At 32.2% G+C, this 17,278-nt stretch overlaps 1 protein-coding gene across 4 annotated transcripts in view; it reads right to left on the minus strand.

The window, feature by feature from the left end:
• The window catches only part of LOC145269513 (uncharacterized), a 100,121-nt gene that overhangs the window by 48,076 nt on the left and 34,767 nt on the right, over positions 1 to 17,278 (minus strand). For all 4 annotated transcript variants that reach the window (XM_080125256.1, XM_080125255.1, XM_080125257.1 and 1 more), the window contains one exon: positions 6,692 to 6,878. In XM_080125256.1, coding sequence (XP_079981382.1) covers positions 6,692 to 6,870 — 179 coding nt within the window. In that variant the 5' untranslated portion in view covers positions 6,871 to 6,878. The remainder of the gene's footprint in view (positions 1 to 6,691; positions 6,879 to 17,278) is intronic.

Below are 17,278 nucleotides of genomic sequence, written 5' to 3' on the forward strand. Positions count from 1 at the left end.
ATTTAACATGGGAAGGGTGGGGATGTTTTGCAACTATTCTGTATTACAACTATACTGTCGCAATTTTCTTACAAATAAATCAATTTGACCCGTTGACAACCATAAGAACAATTTACAACGGAGATTTCCTAACCGCCTTCTTTTTTTTAATTTATTCTCCATTTTTTAATACACCTTTCTTAAAAAACATTCATACATTTTCTTCTACACTGCCAACATAAATAAATAACCCCGAAAATATGTTTTTTTTTTAAATTTGCGTCATAAATAAATAATCAACGCGACAATAAAACATATTGTTTTACAGTGTACGTTTTCAGCATCACATTTTTTCCGCATTTAAATTATCCAAATAAACAATTGTTAATACTTTCTGCTTTTTTTTTACATTGTTCATTTCTGTATTACGTTTAAGTCATTTTAACGCAATTTTTTTACAAATAAATCTACTTTAACCCGTTTACAATCATAAGAGCATTTTACAGCGGCGATTTACTCACCGCCTTCCTTTTTTTATTCTCCATTTTTTAATACACCTTTCTCAAAAACATTCATTTTCTTCTACAACATAAATAAATAACCCCGAAAATATGTCTTTTTTTAAATTTGTGTTCAAAATAAATAATCAACACGACAATAAAACGTATTGTTTTACTGTGTACGTTTTCAGCGTCCCAATTTTATTTTTCACGTTTAAATTATCCAGATAAACAATTGTAATACTTTCTGCTTTTTGTTTACATCGTTCATTTCCGCATTATTTTAATTAGTTTTATTGACCTTATTATTAACATATAATTGAAATATTTGACCCAATGGGTCATGAATGTTTGTTTAAAATAAATGAAAAAAAGTTACATTTTATTTTCACTTTCTATTTAAAAAGCCATTCTTTACATGGGGAGAGTGTTTGTAACTATTCTGCACTTTCAACTAACAATTTCATTTAAGAAAGATATATCAAAATCTGAATTTAACTTTAAGTATTATGGGTTCTGTTCAGTGCACATTTACCTATAAGTATGGCAAACAATGGCTGTAAGTTTAAAAAAAAAAAAATAAACAATTATATACGGAACGACCCATAGAAATCTATCTATATCCTTTTTTCATTTTAATATACTTTCATAGAAATGTTTCTGTTACGTCACAAAAAACTATTTTCTTTACGTCACAAGTGTCACGCTCATACATTAATTCCATAGCTAATATAGCATATTGACCCAATGGGTCACGTGTGGTCTAGTACATATATATATATATATATATATATATATATATATATATATATATCTATATATATCTATCTATATACATATCTATCTATCTATATATATACATATATGTCTCTCTCTCTCTCTCTCGCTCTCTCTCTCTCTCTCTCTCTCTCTCTCTATATATATATATATATATATATATATATATATATATACATGATGTACCCTGCCACGTGTTGCTGTGGCTCAGTTTGGTGTAATGGAAGTTCTAATAAAAAGAGAAAATGCATGTTTCTTATATTCTTAGTACAGCAACCCACTCCAAAAAGTGAAAAAAAAAAGACGAAAATGTAAAAAAATAAAATGGTACTCTTGCAGAATTGGATCCGGATCCTCGGGAGTTTCCGTCCAGCATGGCTTGGACTCGACCAACAATCACTGGATTAAGTCGAACGTTGCTAAAATGTTGAAACGCTAAATCGAATTTTTGTTTTTTGTTTTTTTTTGTATTAAAAAATGTGAGTTTTTAATTAGTATTTGGGTGAGGTGGGGGCTTTACATAACACAGATTCGAAAAAGTTGTCCAAAAACAAATAAATGAAATCAAATGGAAGGTAAGTTACGTTTCTACCTAATTTAATGATTTGTTAGTGTCTTGATTTAATGTAACATGTTTAATCAGCTCGAAAAGCACAGTGTTTATCGATGTATTTGAAAAAGACAAACGGTTGCGGACTCTGTTGAATGCGTTAAGTTTGGGAAAATCACTTAAAAACCATACAAAACAGTGTCAGAAATCCACCGAATACATGTTACTGTGACATAGTCTGACATATTCGGTGGGTTTCTGACAGTGTTTTGTATAGTTTTTTTAGTTTGACCTCACTTTTCCAAACGTAACGTAATCAAAAGTGTCCGCCACCATTTGTATTTTTCAAATATACCGATAAACACTGTTTTTGGAGCCGACTAAACGCTACATTAAATAAAAAGGGTTTGTATTACTAAACACAGATACGAAAAAGTTGTCGAAAAATAAATATATAACAAATAAATGTTATCAAAGGTAAGATTAGTTACTTTTCTACCTAACTGGATGAGATTTTAGTGTTTTTTATTTAATGTAAAATATTTAATCGGTTCGAAAACATGAAGTGTTTATCAGTATATTTGAAAAATACAAATCGCAGCAGACTGTGTTAAACATGTTAAGTTTGGAAAAATGAGTTAAAACTAAAAAAAATATACAAAATACTGTTAGGAACTCACTCAATATATGTTACCGTGACATAGGCTGCCATATATTCGGTGGTTATTTAACAGTAATTTGTACAGTTTTTTAGTTTTAACTAATTTCCCCAAACTGAAGGTGTCTGCCGCTATTTGTAATTTTCAAATATAGCAGTAAACGCTGTGTTTTTCGAGCCAAATACACATTTTACATTAAATAAAAGCACTAAAAAATTATCCAGTTTGGTAGAAAAGTATCATATCTTGCCTTTGATAATATTTGTTATGCATTTGTTTTTTGACAACTTTTTCGAATCTATAGGAGCAAACCCAATAAAAACACTAAAAATTATCCAATTAGGTAGAAAAGTAACTTATCTTGCCTTTGAAAACATTTACTTGTTATATATTTGTTTTTGTTGACAACTTTTTCAAATCTTTATGCAAGTACAAACCCGAACGGGGTATTTTTCTGTCTGTTTTTATTTTTGGTACCGTGCTATTTTAAAATAATTTTTCCAAGTTAAATTTAAATTTCACGATATCATTTTTATTTTTTTTACATTAGGTCCACCTCCACAATTTTCTTTTAAAATGACTACTTTTAAAGTGTTTTGACTATGCTGAATAAGAAAATCTCATTTAAAATTTGCAGAGGCAAGTAGTTTTCGAGATATAGAAACCTGTACTATGCACTATAATCCACTGGCGGCCATGAATAAACACCCCAACCTCCCCATATTAAGAACGGCTTTCGGAATAAACACCCCTAACCTCCCCATGTTAAAAACGGCTTTTGGAATAAATGCCACCATTCTCCCCATGTTAAGAACGGCTTTCGGAATAAACACCCCCAACATACCCATGTAAAAAAAATATTTTTTATTTTATTTATTTTTATAATTTGATATATTAATTTATTTTAATAACATAAAAACATTCCTTGACTCTAAGGAAAGTCTGTCTTAAAATTTCAATTTAATTGGTAATGTAGAAATATGGTTTTATTGATAATGAACGAACCAACAATTATATATATATATATATATATATATATATATATATATATATATATATATATATATATATATATATACTAGCTGTACCCGGCCATGCGTTGCTGTGGCTATGTTTGTTAAAATGGAACACATTCCTCAAGAAAAATTGCATTTTGTTCGTTTATTTATTTTTATTATTTTTTGCAAATTTTTTTTATCAATAAAAGTTGTTGTTTTTTCCCCCGAAAAAAATTAATTTTTTACCATAAATTGTTAGGTGAAAGTTTTTTTTTTTTTTTTCAGGAAAACTTGCACTTTTTTTAAAAAAAAGAAATTTGGCAGTAAACGTTTCTTTTTGAAAACGGAATTTTTATTATAAAAAGAACAGATGAATGCTTTATATGAACATTGTAAATAGTTAGGTGAAAGTAGATAAAGTTTGATTTTTTTTTCAATAGACTCTACAAATTATTTTTTTTCAACAGATGTTAAGAAAAACAGAAAACATACTTCCATCATTAATTATGCAAAAAAATACATAAAGTGGAAAACTTTCTGTTATTAATGTTTGTTAAAAAATAAATACGGCAAACTTCGCTGAAGTGTTAGCATATGCTGCATCTTAAAAAGTTGGTTCATGCTGACAATTAAATAAAATAAACGTCTAAAAATTAGTAAAAATAAATAAAATCATGAATGACGGCTCTTGGGGGGGCAAGTAAGTAGGAACAACACAATCATTTGTATAAAATAATTAATATTCGAGAAATTGTAAACAATAACAAAAATACCTGATACCAAATGCAGTAAAATTCAAGTATCTTTTATACGTGCTGAAACTGTGTTTAAGTTATTTTTATTTCATTTCTTTTATTAAAAGTTTTCTTTCCAACAATTAACTGGTTGCATGTCGTTTAACCATTGGGAACTTTACTCTTGGAAAATTGTATAAAAAATCTATGACTATCACTAACTCTAAATTTGGGAGTGCAACTTGAACTTAGGGTTAGTGGTAGATAAGTCATTTGTTAGGTGTGTCAGAAATTTCGTGAAAAATATTGAATAATTCCACCCCGTTTTCCAAGCTTATAACTCCTCGAAAAATGTAATTCAACCTCTATTTTTTTTTCAATTAAAGGAGCAAGGACCGAGGCTTCATTAAAAAAAACAAACAAAACAAAACAAAAAACAGACAACGTGTTTTTTTAAAAAAAGGTTTTAAACTTCGGACTTTACAGGTAAATTTCTAAAAAACACTACTTTTTTGTTTTAAATTTGAATATATTATTTAGTGCTCTTTTATCTTCAATTTGTGATATATAACACTTTTGTGAGTAAATTAATTATTTACTTTTTAATAGACATTTCAAAATGGGAGGCGTGAATTAATTCGGTCCCCTGTCTTTCCAAGCTTATAACTACTCGAAAAATATAATTCAAACCCTATTTTTTTTCAATTAAAGGAGCAAGGACCGAGGTTTCATTAAAAAAAAACAAAAAACAAACAAACAAAAAAAAACAACGTGTTTTTTTAAAAAAAGGTGTTAAATTTCGGACTTTACATGTAAATTTCTAAAATACACTACTTTTTTGTTTTAAATTTGAATATATTATTTATTGATCTTTTATCTTCAATTTGTGATACATAAAACTTTGGTGAGTAAATTAATTATTTACTTTTTAATAGACATTTGAAAATGGGGGGGATTGAATCAAAAACACGTTTGTCTAAAATATTAGATTCGGTTTATTAGAAAGAGCATAAAATTTCACATTGACCCTGAAAATATCGTAAAAATAGAATCAATAGAAAAATTTTGATAGATTTTTAAAGTTTAAAAATTGAAAAATACTGAACTCGTAAAATTCTATTAATTTCATTACTGTTTAAAAAAAAATATTTCTATTACTTTTTATACAACTTTAATACTAGTTTATTTTGGAAGTATAATCCAGAAAATAAACAACCCACTTTTAAAAGAGAAATTACAAGTTTTTTTTTATATTTCATTCGCAGTTTCGTGTTAGGGGTGTCAAAAATTCATACAAAAATTCTGATACACCTAGTCATTTGTTTACAACTTTTGAGAAATTAAGCCTCCTTACTCCTTAAGCGATAAGCGGACATTTGTTTATTATATTTTTTATTCAGTGTGTAAAATCCACTTTGAACAACATATTTGGAAATTAGAAAAACAAAACAAAAAAAAACAAACTTTGTTTTAGCATGTTAAAAGTATTTAGGTTGGTAGATAATTAAATTCTACTGTGTTTGGTATAAGTTTTTTTTTGCTGTTGTTTCTTGCTTTTTAGAATTTTTGACTCTAGCGGGTTTGCTTAGATCGTATTTTAAACTAAACTACGGAGGTTGGATTGCCCCCCCCCTAAAGTGTACTTGGAAAAATCGATTTTATAGCGAGATTTAAGAATGGTTAGCCGAAAAAAAGGTGAAAAACAAAACAAATAATCAATAAATAATTGTTACCAAAGGCAATAAATGCTACTTTTTTTTACTTACATGAATGAGTTTACTTTATGTTTTAAAGTATTTTCAAGCGCTTTTCTTTATTTTTTAATCTAAAATTGCAGATGTGTGGGTGCCAAATATCTCCGGATTTTCTAGAATTCCCCGCTAGATTGCAAACGAAATCTCCAGATCTAGCGGGAAAATCGCTAAATTGGAAACACTGGTCACGTAACGCAAGCGGTGATAAATAATTGTCCCTAAATAAAAAAAAATCGCCTATCGGTACAAAGAAAACCACCTATTTATTATAGAAAAATTAAGTATAATGTTATAATTAAAAAGAGATATATAAAAACACGCATGGGTACAGTAAACATATTATACCAAAATTTCGGAGCAATCATTTATTTAGTTATTTAGACTATTAATTACGAACGAACTAAGAGTTAGAGTGGATGAAACGCCGAATATATATTAGCTTAATCGCCATATATATTTTATAAATTACTAACTAGCTCTACCTACGTATTGCGTACTTTTGAAGTAAATACTTAAAGTTTACGCATAAATCTATACTTTCGTATATTAATTTTATGTGAGTAAATTAAGTAGTTATATATATATATATATATATATATATATATATATATATAGTCATCCACATACAGTACTGTTTCGCTGTTTCATATATATATATATATATATATATATATATATATATATATATATATATATATATATATAAGCATTGATAAGAATAAACAAACGAAAATGTATACCGTTTTGTGTAATCCATTCCATAAACTGTTCTCTCCTTCGTCCACCATTCTGTTGTTATCAATCTGTAGTCACAATGTCTAATGACACAATCCGTGACGAATGCCTCGCCTACGTTTACCGTGAACATGGAACCGTTAACTTCTGGTCGGCAGTCCAGGCAGATGACATGCGTGGTCATCACAGAAACTGAGAAGGGAAAATAATAAAGTAAAAATAAAAAAATAAAACAAAGTTTGAATAATATTCGCCGCAACGGTGAGAAATTTATATATATATATATATATATATATATATATATATATATATATATATATATATATATATATATATATATATATATATATATATATATAAGTAAATTTTTGGTACAGCAAAATGGAAGGAGAAATTTCAGAGGAAACATAATTTAATTTAAATACCAAAAAACAAGAAATGGGCAGGTGAAATTAAAATTTCCTTAAGGCCTTATCGTCTGACCCTCTAAGAGGAAACGTCAGAATGATAAATTAAAAACTAAGAAAACGAATGAGGGAAGAGGGGAATTTTGGTTTCAGTTGGAAGAACAGTGGAAAAAAAAAATCTCACTGTTCAGGTGGTTTTAAATCAATGAATATCTCCAACTGATGTTTCAGAATCTTTTGTCTACACAGGCTAGGTCGAGAGTTGTTAATAACTAACGCCTCAATGATATTGAGATGATAGTTCGACCTAGCACTGTATAAAACAGAAAACCACCCATCGGAATATTGATCGGCACACCTATTTATACTCAACAGGTGATTGCCAATGGCGGACTCATGAGCTTGGGAGTGCCCGGATGTTCTCGAAACCTGGTGTAGTCGAATATCCCGAGGGATATGTTGGGATATTCTCATTTCTAATCTTTGGGATGTTTTGCCAACGTAGTCAGCTCCACACTGACAAACGAATTTATAAACAACAGAGTTCTTTTGAATGGTTGGCAAAACATCTTTACGAAAAGAAGAGAAAAAGGTTCGAGTTGTGTAAACTACTCTAAGCATAGTAGCTGGAAAACAACGTTGAGTAGCAGAAGAAATCCTTTCAACAATATGAAGGCCAACAGGACCCAACCATGGTAATTTTAGATAAATGGGACAACGTGATGGACCAATATGTTTACCACTATTAAATGTAGTAATTTTACGTTCAATAGTAGATTTTATTATATTAATGGGATATCCATTATTAAGAAAAATATTTGTAATTTCACCAAGTTCCGTATCAAGACGGTTTGGTGAACAAATCATAAGTGCACGATGCGTAAGAGCGCTAATGAGGTTTATTTTTCTAGACTGAGGGGCAAAAGAAAACCAATTAAGATAGAGCCCTGTAAATGTAGGTTTTCTATAAACAGAGGTCTCAAACGTAGTACCAACTTTAGAAACACGAACGTCGAGGAATGGGAGAGAGCTACAGTCTTCAACCTCCATAGTAAATTGTAAAGATGGATGCAGGTTGCAAAGAAGACGAAGAAACTGTTCAGCTTCGCTCCGAGAGGGAAAGCATGCAAAAGTATCATCAACGTAGCGTGTGTAGAATGCTGGCTTAGTAATTTTGGAAAATAATTCGTTTTCCAAAAATCCAACGAAAATGTTGGCTAACGAAGGACCAAGAGGGCTACCCATAGATATCCCATCAATTTGACGGTACATAATGTTGTTGAAACTAAAGGAGACTGATTTAGTAGCAAGTTCCATCAGTTCAACGAAAATTCGTTCAGGAAATTGTGGAGATTTTAAGGGGCCACGGTATAGATAGTCAGCACAAATACCAATGGTTTCATCCAAAGGTATATTAGTAAAAAGACTATTAATGTCAAAGGAAGCCAAGAACTCGGTATTTTTAGATAAAGGTAATTTTTGTATCTGAGATACGAATTGAAAAGAATCAGAGATACAATGGACCGAATAAAAAGAAAGCACAGGTTTAAGAAGATCAACCAGCCATTTACCAAGTTCGTGTTGTGCAGAACCCAGCATAGATAAAATGGGTCGCAAAGGAATGTTGGGTTTATGGACCTTGGGTAAACCGTACATTCTAGGCCTTTGAGAACCGATGGGTCGGATTCTATCATAAATCTCCTTAGAAATAAATCCGCTTTTATGAAGTTGAAGAAATCTTTTCTGGATTTTTATTTCCATACGAAAAGTATCATCATGGCTTAAATCACCCAAACGGAGAAATTTACTTTTATCGTCCAAGATTTGTAACATTTTGGAGATATAATCCGTTTTGTTAAGTATAACAACGCCCGATCCTTTATCCGGGCGAGAAAGATAAATGTCGGGATTAGACCTAATTAATTTTGCCGCTTCAAAATGATTTTTCTGCCAAACAAAATCACTAGATTTAGTATTTATGGCAGAAAACCTCCGACCTAATTCGCCCAACTGAATTTTAACACTAGTTAATTCATCAGTAGAGATAGGCGAATGGTGTTTTAATTGAGTATACAATAATTCAATTTCACTAAATACTGAGATTTTATCAACAGAAGGGGGAGGAATGCAAAATTGTAAGCCAGCAGATAAAACAAATTCTTCTGTATTGGACAAAACATGAGAAGAATAATTAAATATATGTTTATCCAAATTTGTTATAAACCCAAACTTCTTAGTAATTAAATTTTTTTAAATATTTATCATAAGAAGAAGTACATTTAATACGGGTAAAATTATCGCCGATGGATAAAAACCTAGAAAAACGGAGTTTATCAAAGAAAGATAGTTCTTTCCAAACCATGGCCCAAAGTAAAAGGTGTTTACTACGTAACGAATTATATGTATCAGAATTAAACAGGATTTCATCTTGTAGGAAAACACGTTGAACTGCCAATGTATTTCTACATTTAATTTTAGAAATACGATGGCAGATATAACCGGGAGCAACATGATTTAGGTGGCAAGATTTAAGAAATTCCATCCTACACTTCAAAACGATTAACTTATTTTTAATACGTATAACTTTGTTTAACGTTTTGATAAATTGTGAGTTGTACCGACCTCGAAAATATGTAAGTAAATTTTTGGTACAGCAAAATGGAAGGAGAAATTTCAGAGGAAACATAATTTAATTTAAATACCAAAAAACAAGAAATGGGCAGGTGAAATTAAAATTTCCTTAAGGCCTTATCGTCTGACCCTCTAAGAGGAAACGTCAGAATGATAAATTAAAAACTAAGAAAACGAATGAGGGAAGAGGGGAATTTTGGTTTCAGTTGGAAGAACAGTGGAAAAAAAAACAAAAAAAAACACTGTTCTTCCAACTGAAACCAAAAATTTCGTTAATTTCCTGATTTTTGGTGAATTTTTAAGTAAAGCGAGGAGTCAAAATGTGTATACACTTTGAGCGTCGGCATTCATTTTGCGACCACGTGTGGTTAATTTAAATTAAAGTTCAATCACATGGTTACATTATCAATAATCATGTAATTAAACCATTGAAAATTTACCGATATTGTAAACACATTCTGTTTACATTAAGCCTGTAGTGTTTTTTTAGTGATGCAATGTTGTCAACTGAAATTTAAAAAAAACCCACGAGGGGTTTGTATTACTGTACACATAGATTCGAAAAAGTTGTCAAAAAACAAATATATAACAAATAAAGGGTTTGTATTACTGTACACATAGATTCGAAAAAGTTGTCAAAAAACAAATATATAATAAATAAATGTTATCAAAGGCAAGATAAGTTACTTTTCTACATAACTGGATATATTTTTCGTGTTTTTATTCAATGTAACATGTTTATTCAGCTCGAAAACCATACAGTGTTTACCGATGTTATATATTTGTTTTTTGACAACTTTTTCGAATCTTTGTGTACAGTAATACAAACCCCGCCTGTTTTTTCAGAGAGGGTATTTTTTTTTGCAGGAAACAAATCATAAACTCAAACTTTTTATAATAAAAGTTAAATTGAAATATACTGCAAATTAAACATCACAATAATTGGTGCAACATATTTTGAAATTAGAAAAATAAAAAACAAAAAAACTTTGTTTTAGCATGTTAAAAGCATTTAGGTTGGTAGATAATTAAATTCTACTGTATTGATATAGTTTTTTTTTGCTATTGTTTCTTGCTTTTTACAATTTTCGACTAAATACTTCTGAATTTCGTATTTTAAACTAAACTTCGAAGGTTGGAATGCCCCCCCCCACCTAAAATGTACTTGGAAAAATCGATTTTATAGCGAGATTTAAGAATTGTTAGCCGAAAAAAGGTGAAAAACAATACAAATAATCAATAAATAATTGTTACCAAAGGCAATAAATGCTACTTTTTTTTTTACTTACATGAATGAATTTATTTTATGTTTTAAAGTATTTTCAAGCGCTTGCGGGTGTGTGGGTGCGAAATACCTCCAGATTTTCTAGAATTTCCCGCTAGATTGTAAACGAAATCTCCAGATCTAGCAGGAAAACCACTAAATTAGAAACACTGGTCACGTGACAGGAAGCGGTAATAAATAATTGTCCCTAAATAAAAAAAATCGCCTATCGGTACAAAGAAATCCACCTATTTATCATAGAAAAATTAAGTATAATGTTATAGTTAAAAAGAAATATATAAAAACACACATGGATATAGTAAACATATTATACCAAAACGTGGAAGCCATCCGTCCAGTGGTTTTTTAGACAACTAATTCCGAACGAACCAACAGTTACATTTTTATATATATAGATATATATATAATTTTCAGAATGTGAGAGATTGTATATAATAAATTCGACAGCCAAATAACGTCGCAGCTCACAAGAGCCATGACAGTCAACGAAGCGGAAGTCCAAGACTCGAGTCTCGCCCTCATTTGGCTCATCAGTTAGACACATCCGAACTCAGGATTCGAAACCCGAGCCTCTTGCATGCGAGGCAAGCACTCTATCAACTGAGCAAACGCCCCGTTCGGATGTCTAACTGATGAGCCAAATGAGGGCGAAACTCGAGTTTTGGACTTCCGGTTCGTTGACTGTCATGGCTGTTGTGAGCTGCGACGTTGTTTGGCTGTGGAATTTATTATATATATATATATATATATATATATATATATATACATATATATATATATATATACATATATATATATATATATAGATGAATGTGTGTGTGTGTGTCTGGTCACCAATAGGCTCCTATATGGTTGACTATTATAGAAAACTGATTACATATAATGATAGAAGATGAATCGAGACACAGGAATGGATATGTTTGATCTGGCAGAATGGTGGTTCATTAAAATTGTGGGTTCTGCGTTCGCGCCAGGTCCATAAAGTATGGAAATAAAAAATTTAAAAATTAAAGAAAAAAAAAACATTTACAAGTGTTTTTGAAAAGATGTACATAATAATACTTTGATAAGTATGTTTTAACTTAAATAGGGATGGTATGATAAAATTGTGGGGTCTGCGATCGCGCCTGGCCTCCATAGAATGGAAATAGGCACAAACTTTAATAAAGACTTTTCATATCTATCTGCGTAAGTATACTTTGATAATTATGTTTTCGTTTGAAGAAATATGGTATAATAAAATTATGGGGTGTTCGTTCGTGCCTGACCTCCACAGAATGGAAAGATGTCACAAAGTTTAACAAGATTTTTTAATATAGATCCACAGAATATTGTGATAAGTGTTTCAGTATGGAGAGGTATGGTATAATAAATTATGGGGTCTATCTATTTTATTTTTACTTTCATCATATTTTGCTTTGGTTTTGATACCCCCAAATTCGAAGCTATCGCTTTACAGCCCTTCGTTTTTATAACCTACCATACGTTCATAAATCAGAGTCCATTTTCTGTAGGCTGTTCTTGAACCCAGTCAACGATGGGTACTTTTTCTAGTATATATATATATATATATATATATATATATATATATATATATATATATATATATATATATATATATACTACTGTACCCGGCCACGCGTTTCTATGGCACAGTTTGTTAAAATGGAACACATTCCTCAAGAAAAATTGCATTTTGTATTGTTTATTTACTTTTATTATTTTTTGCAATTTTTTTTATCAATAAAAGTTGGGGGTTTTCCGCCCAAGAAAAGATCAATTTTTTACCATGCTTTATATGAACATTGTAAATAGTTAGGTGAAAGTAGAGAAAAGTTTGATTTTTTTTCGAGAGAATGTACAAATTATTTTTTGTCAATAGATGTTAAGGAAATAAACAGAAATATACTCCTATCATTAATTAATTATGCAAAAAAAAAAAAATAAATAAATAAAATGTTAATTTAGTATTTCAACATTTGAACAACGCTCAGTTGAATCCGGCGATTGCCGGTCGAACCCTAACCATAATTGGAATCCGGGAGGGGGGGATCAAATTCTGCATGAGTACCATTCTTTTTAATTTTGTCTTTTGTTCAATTTTTTTTTAATGGGCTATCAGTGATTGCAAATTTAACTAAAAATGCAAAAATTCAACAATTGAATAATTTTGATAAGTGCTCAGCTTCTAACACAAATCCTAGTAAATCAATCCCCCTTATTGGAAACACTCAAGAGAAGGACGAAACCAAATTATTGCCAGTATGTTTGGGAGAGGTTCTATTTTTTATTGTTTATTTTTCAATATTTTTAGCAGATTTGAAACTCAGCTACCATATTTTTATGGGTCGCTAGGTTTCTAATATACTGTAAGTAGATATAAATGTTTATAACTTACTATAAAACTTGCACTGTTTTACGGTTGTTGTAAAAATGGAACGGAAAATTAAATTTCGCTCCGTTTTAATTTTTCTTTTAATTGTGCCTCCCCCAAACGAATATACTCAAAAGAATAACATTCAACAATTGTACATTGGAAATGTCGAAATTTATAGGTTGTCGGGTACGTTTACAACGAGTAAACACTCCAATCTACCCATGTTAAGAACGGCTCTCGGAATTGATACCTCTAACCTCCCCATGTTAAGTCCGGCTTGGCTTTTTAAGTTAGATGTTATGTAAAAATGTACCGAATTTAAAAGGGAACGAAATTTAAATTTGTTGTGGTTGCAAGGTTGAACAATAATTAGTAAGGAAATACAATGAAGACGCAAACAACAAGATAACGCAATAATAAGTGTATTAAAGAAAAGGTATATTTACAATATGTACAAATGACGGTGTCGAGTCAGAGAGTCTTGGTGGGAGGACATGTACGCCCTTCGGCGTCACTTCTGGTGGCATTTGAGTAAGACACACCAAGGCCAACCTAGGCTTGCCATTTATAGTGTTATGTTATTCGCATATGCAAATAAGTGGTTGCCCCCACAACACCCCCCTCCCAAGATTTGAAGTCACACAGATTTCAATATCTTTTTCTTTTTGGGTTTACCATTAATGGTTCATTCACTTTTCTTTTCCTACCTGATCTTCGAGGTTCAGGTGCATTTTGAGGCGGTTCCAAATTAAAAGATTCGTATATGATATCTATGGTGTCCTCCTCTTCGACTGTTGTCGTGTCATCATCATCTTGGATATGACGTTTTTTTATCTGATTTAGGTGCCTTTTATGTATATTCTGTGGACCTTTAATCATGTATGTACAATCACCAATGCGTTTATCCACTACTCCACATTCCCAGTAAGATGTGTTATTTCTGTAGCACTTAAAATATACTCGATCTCCCGAGTTATATTTCTTTCTTCTAGTGTGTGTAGTGTTTCGGATAATTGCCTGCCTTGGCAATAGTTTGTCAAACGCTGATTTTACCTTTCTGGCAAACATTAGATCAGCTGGTGATATGTTTGATGGTGTACTAGGATGTGGTGTAATCCTATATACTTGCAAGAATTGTTGCAAAGCTTTTTCTGTTGGTGTTCCAATGGATTTCTTTAACGCTCGTTTTAGCGTGTCCACGAACCTCTCCGCGAGGCCGTTCGACCTTGGATGATACGGCGGAGTTGTGATGTGCTTCACTCGGAACGTGTCGCAAAATTCCTTAAACTCTGCGGATGTGAACTGCGTTCCGTTGTCAGTGACCAGTGTGTCTGGTACACCGAATCTTGCAAACAACTCGTGTAGGAACCCTATTGAGTTGTTCGTTGTTGGATTCCTGCAACGCATTACCTCCGGCCATTTTGTGAAACTATCCACTACAATTAAATAATAGTTTTCACCTACTGGACCAGCGAAGTCCATGTGGATTCTCGACCATGGTTGGTCGGTTTTCGGCCAAGGTTTGTGTACTATAGGTGGAGATTTTGCCGCTAACTGGTATCCTTTACATTTATCAATTGTTGTCGCTATGTCAGTGTCCATGTTACGCCAGTACACGTAGCTTCTCATTAACGACTTCATTCGATTTATCCCCGGATGTCCTGTGTGGAAATCTCTTAACATCCTATTCTGCAATGTTTTGGGTATTACCACTCTCTCGCTGTACAGTAACACATCGTCACATATGGAGAAAACTTCCTGCACCTTTGTGTCCGTTATAATTTTCTCTTTTATGTACTTTATATATTCGTCTTTCTCAGCTTCCCTTTTAATGTCCGACAAAGTTACGGGTAGTTCCTTAATGATGTTTGCTACCATATTTTTTACTTCAACATTTGTCCGAATTGCTGCAATGACTGATTCTTCCAGATTGTGTTTCTGTGGTATCAGTCTTGACAGTCCATCCGCATGGCAAATCTTTTTTTGATGCTAGATGTTGTAGCTGGAAATCGTAATTAAGTAGTATTGTACCCCAGCGCAGCAATCTATTTGCGGTGTATACCGGCAATCCTTTTTTTGATCCATAGATCGTGACTAACGGTTTATGTTCGGTTTCAAGTATGAATTGTATACCATATAAATATCGGTGAAATTTAGTCACGGCAAAGATTATGCTCAACGCTTCTTTTTCGATTTGTGAATATGCCCTTTCGGCTGGTATCAGCGTTCTCGAAGCGTGCGCTATTGGTTTTCTAGACCCATCCGGCATAATATGTTGAATGCATGCTCCTAAGCCGTAGGAGCTAGCGTCACTAGCGACGACTATTTTTAAGTTTGTGCCAAAGTGCGTTAAGAATAATTCGGATGTTAGTGCGCTCTTTATTTTGTCAAAAGCGGTTTGACATTCTTGCGTCCAGTTCCACGGTGTATCCTTTTTAAGCAGATTATTTAAGGGGGCTCGCAAGTTATGCATTCCTTCAATAAAAAATTGGTAATAATTTGCGAGTCCTAAGAAACTCTGCAAGGTTGTTACATTATCGGGTGCTGGCATATTTTTTATTGCCGCAGATCTGTCTGGGTCTGGACGTCATCCATGTTTGTTTATTATGTGTCCAAGATACTTAATCTCGCTCATACAAAAGTCACATTTACTTTCTTTTACTTTAAAGCCGAATTCTTGTATTCGAGTAAATACTTGTTTCAAATGTTCCTTATGTTCTTCTAGGGATTTGCTCCTGACAATAATGTCGTCCAGGTATGCACATGCGCACTCAATACCACTTAGCATGGTGTCCATCGCTTGCTGAAAGATGGCAGGCGCTACTTTGATGCCAAAAGGCAATCGGTTGTATTTGTATAATCCCTTATGCGTATTGATGCATAGTATTTTTGAGCAATTCTCCTCGACCGGTATTTGCAAATACGCGTCGCTCAAGTCTATCTTGGAGAAGATATTACCCCCATTCAACTTCGTGAATATTTCCTCTAGGCTTGGTAGGGGGTAATGGTGATCTTTTAATAGGGAGTTGACCCCGGTCGAAAAGCCTGCGCACACTCTAACTTCGTCATTCTTTTTCTTTACGTATACGGTGGGGGCTGCCCACTCGCTGTGTTCTATTTTTGATAGAATTCCCGTCTGTTCCAATCTATTTAATTCTTTATCAATCTTTTCCAACCCAGCGAACGGAACATTTCGCTTTTTTCTAAAAATTGGGCTGGCGTTTTCTTTAAGTTCAAACGAGGCCTTGAATTTATTGCAGCGACCTAAGTTAGTCGTGAATGCCTCAGGAAATAATTCTTTTAAATCGTCTTTTATATTTACTGTTGTTGGAGAAGAACATTCTAATTTTTTACAGAATGTATTGATTGGCTTATCCCATAGTCCGAATTTCTCAATTAAATCTATTCCAAACAGATTTTCACTATTTTTTAGTACGAATATTTTTAATTTCTTCGAAATCCCTTTCAATTTTATCGGGAGGACAACTTCTCCTTCAAATTTTATACCACCACCAGTTACCGTCCGGGCTGCTTTACTAGTTTTCATCATGGCCGGTTTTCCCAACTTTTTCCACGTATTCAGGTTTATTATAGAAACATCGGAGCCGGAGTCGAGTTGTAACTTTATTAATATTTTAAATATTTCCACTTTTACGTATTTTCGCCGATCTTTGTCTAATTTTGTATTTGATTTTGTTTGCTGTACACTCTTTCTGGTGTAATCTTTATATCTGCAGCAATCGCTTTTGTGTCCCACCTTCTTACAAATGTAGCATTTTTTCTTCTTGTAAGGACAATCTGATTCCCAATGCTTTTCTGCACATCTCTTACAGTTATATCTAGGAAGAGGCTTGTTATATTGTGTACTATATTTATGGTTATTATCTTTGGA

This window comes from Euprymna scolopes, chromosome 45, assembly GCF_053919585.1.
Source record: "Euprymna scolopes isolate OS-2025 chromosome 45, ASM5391958v1, whole genome shotgun sequence".
Taxonomy (NCBI): Eukaryota; Metazoa; Mollusca; class Cephalopoda; order Sepiida; family Sepiolidae; genus Euprymna; species Euprymna scolopes.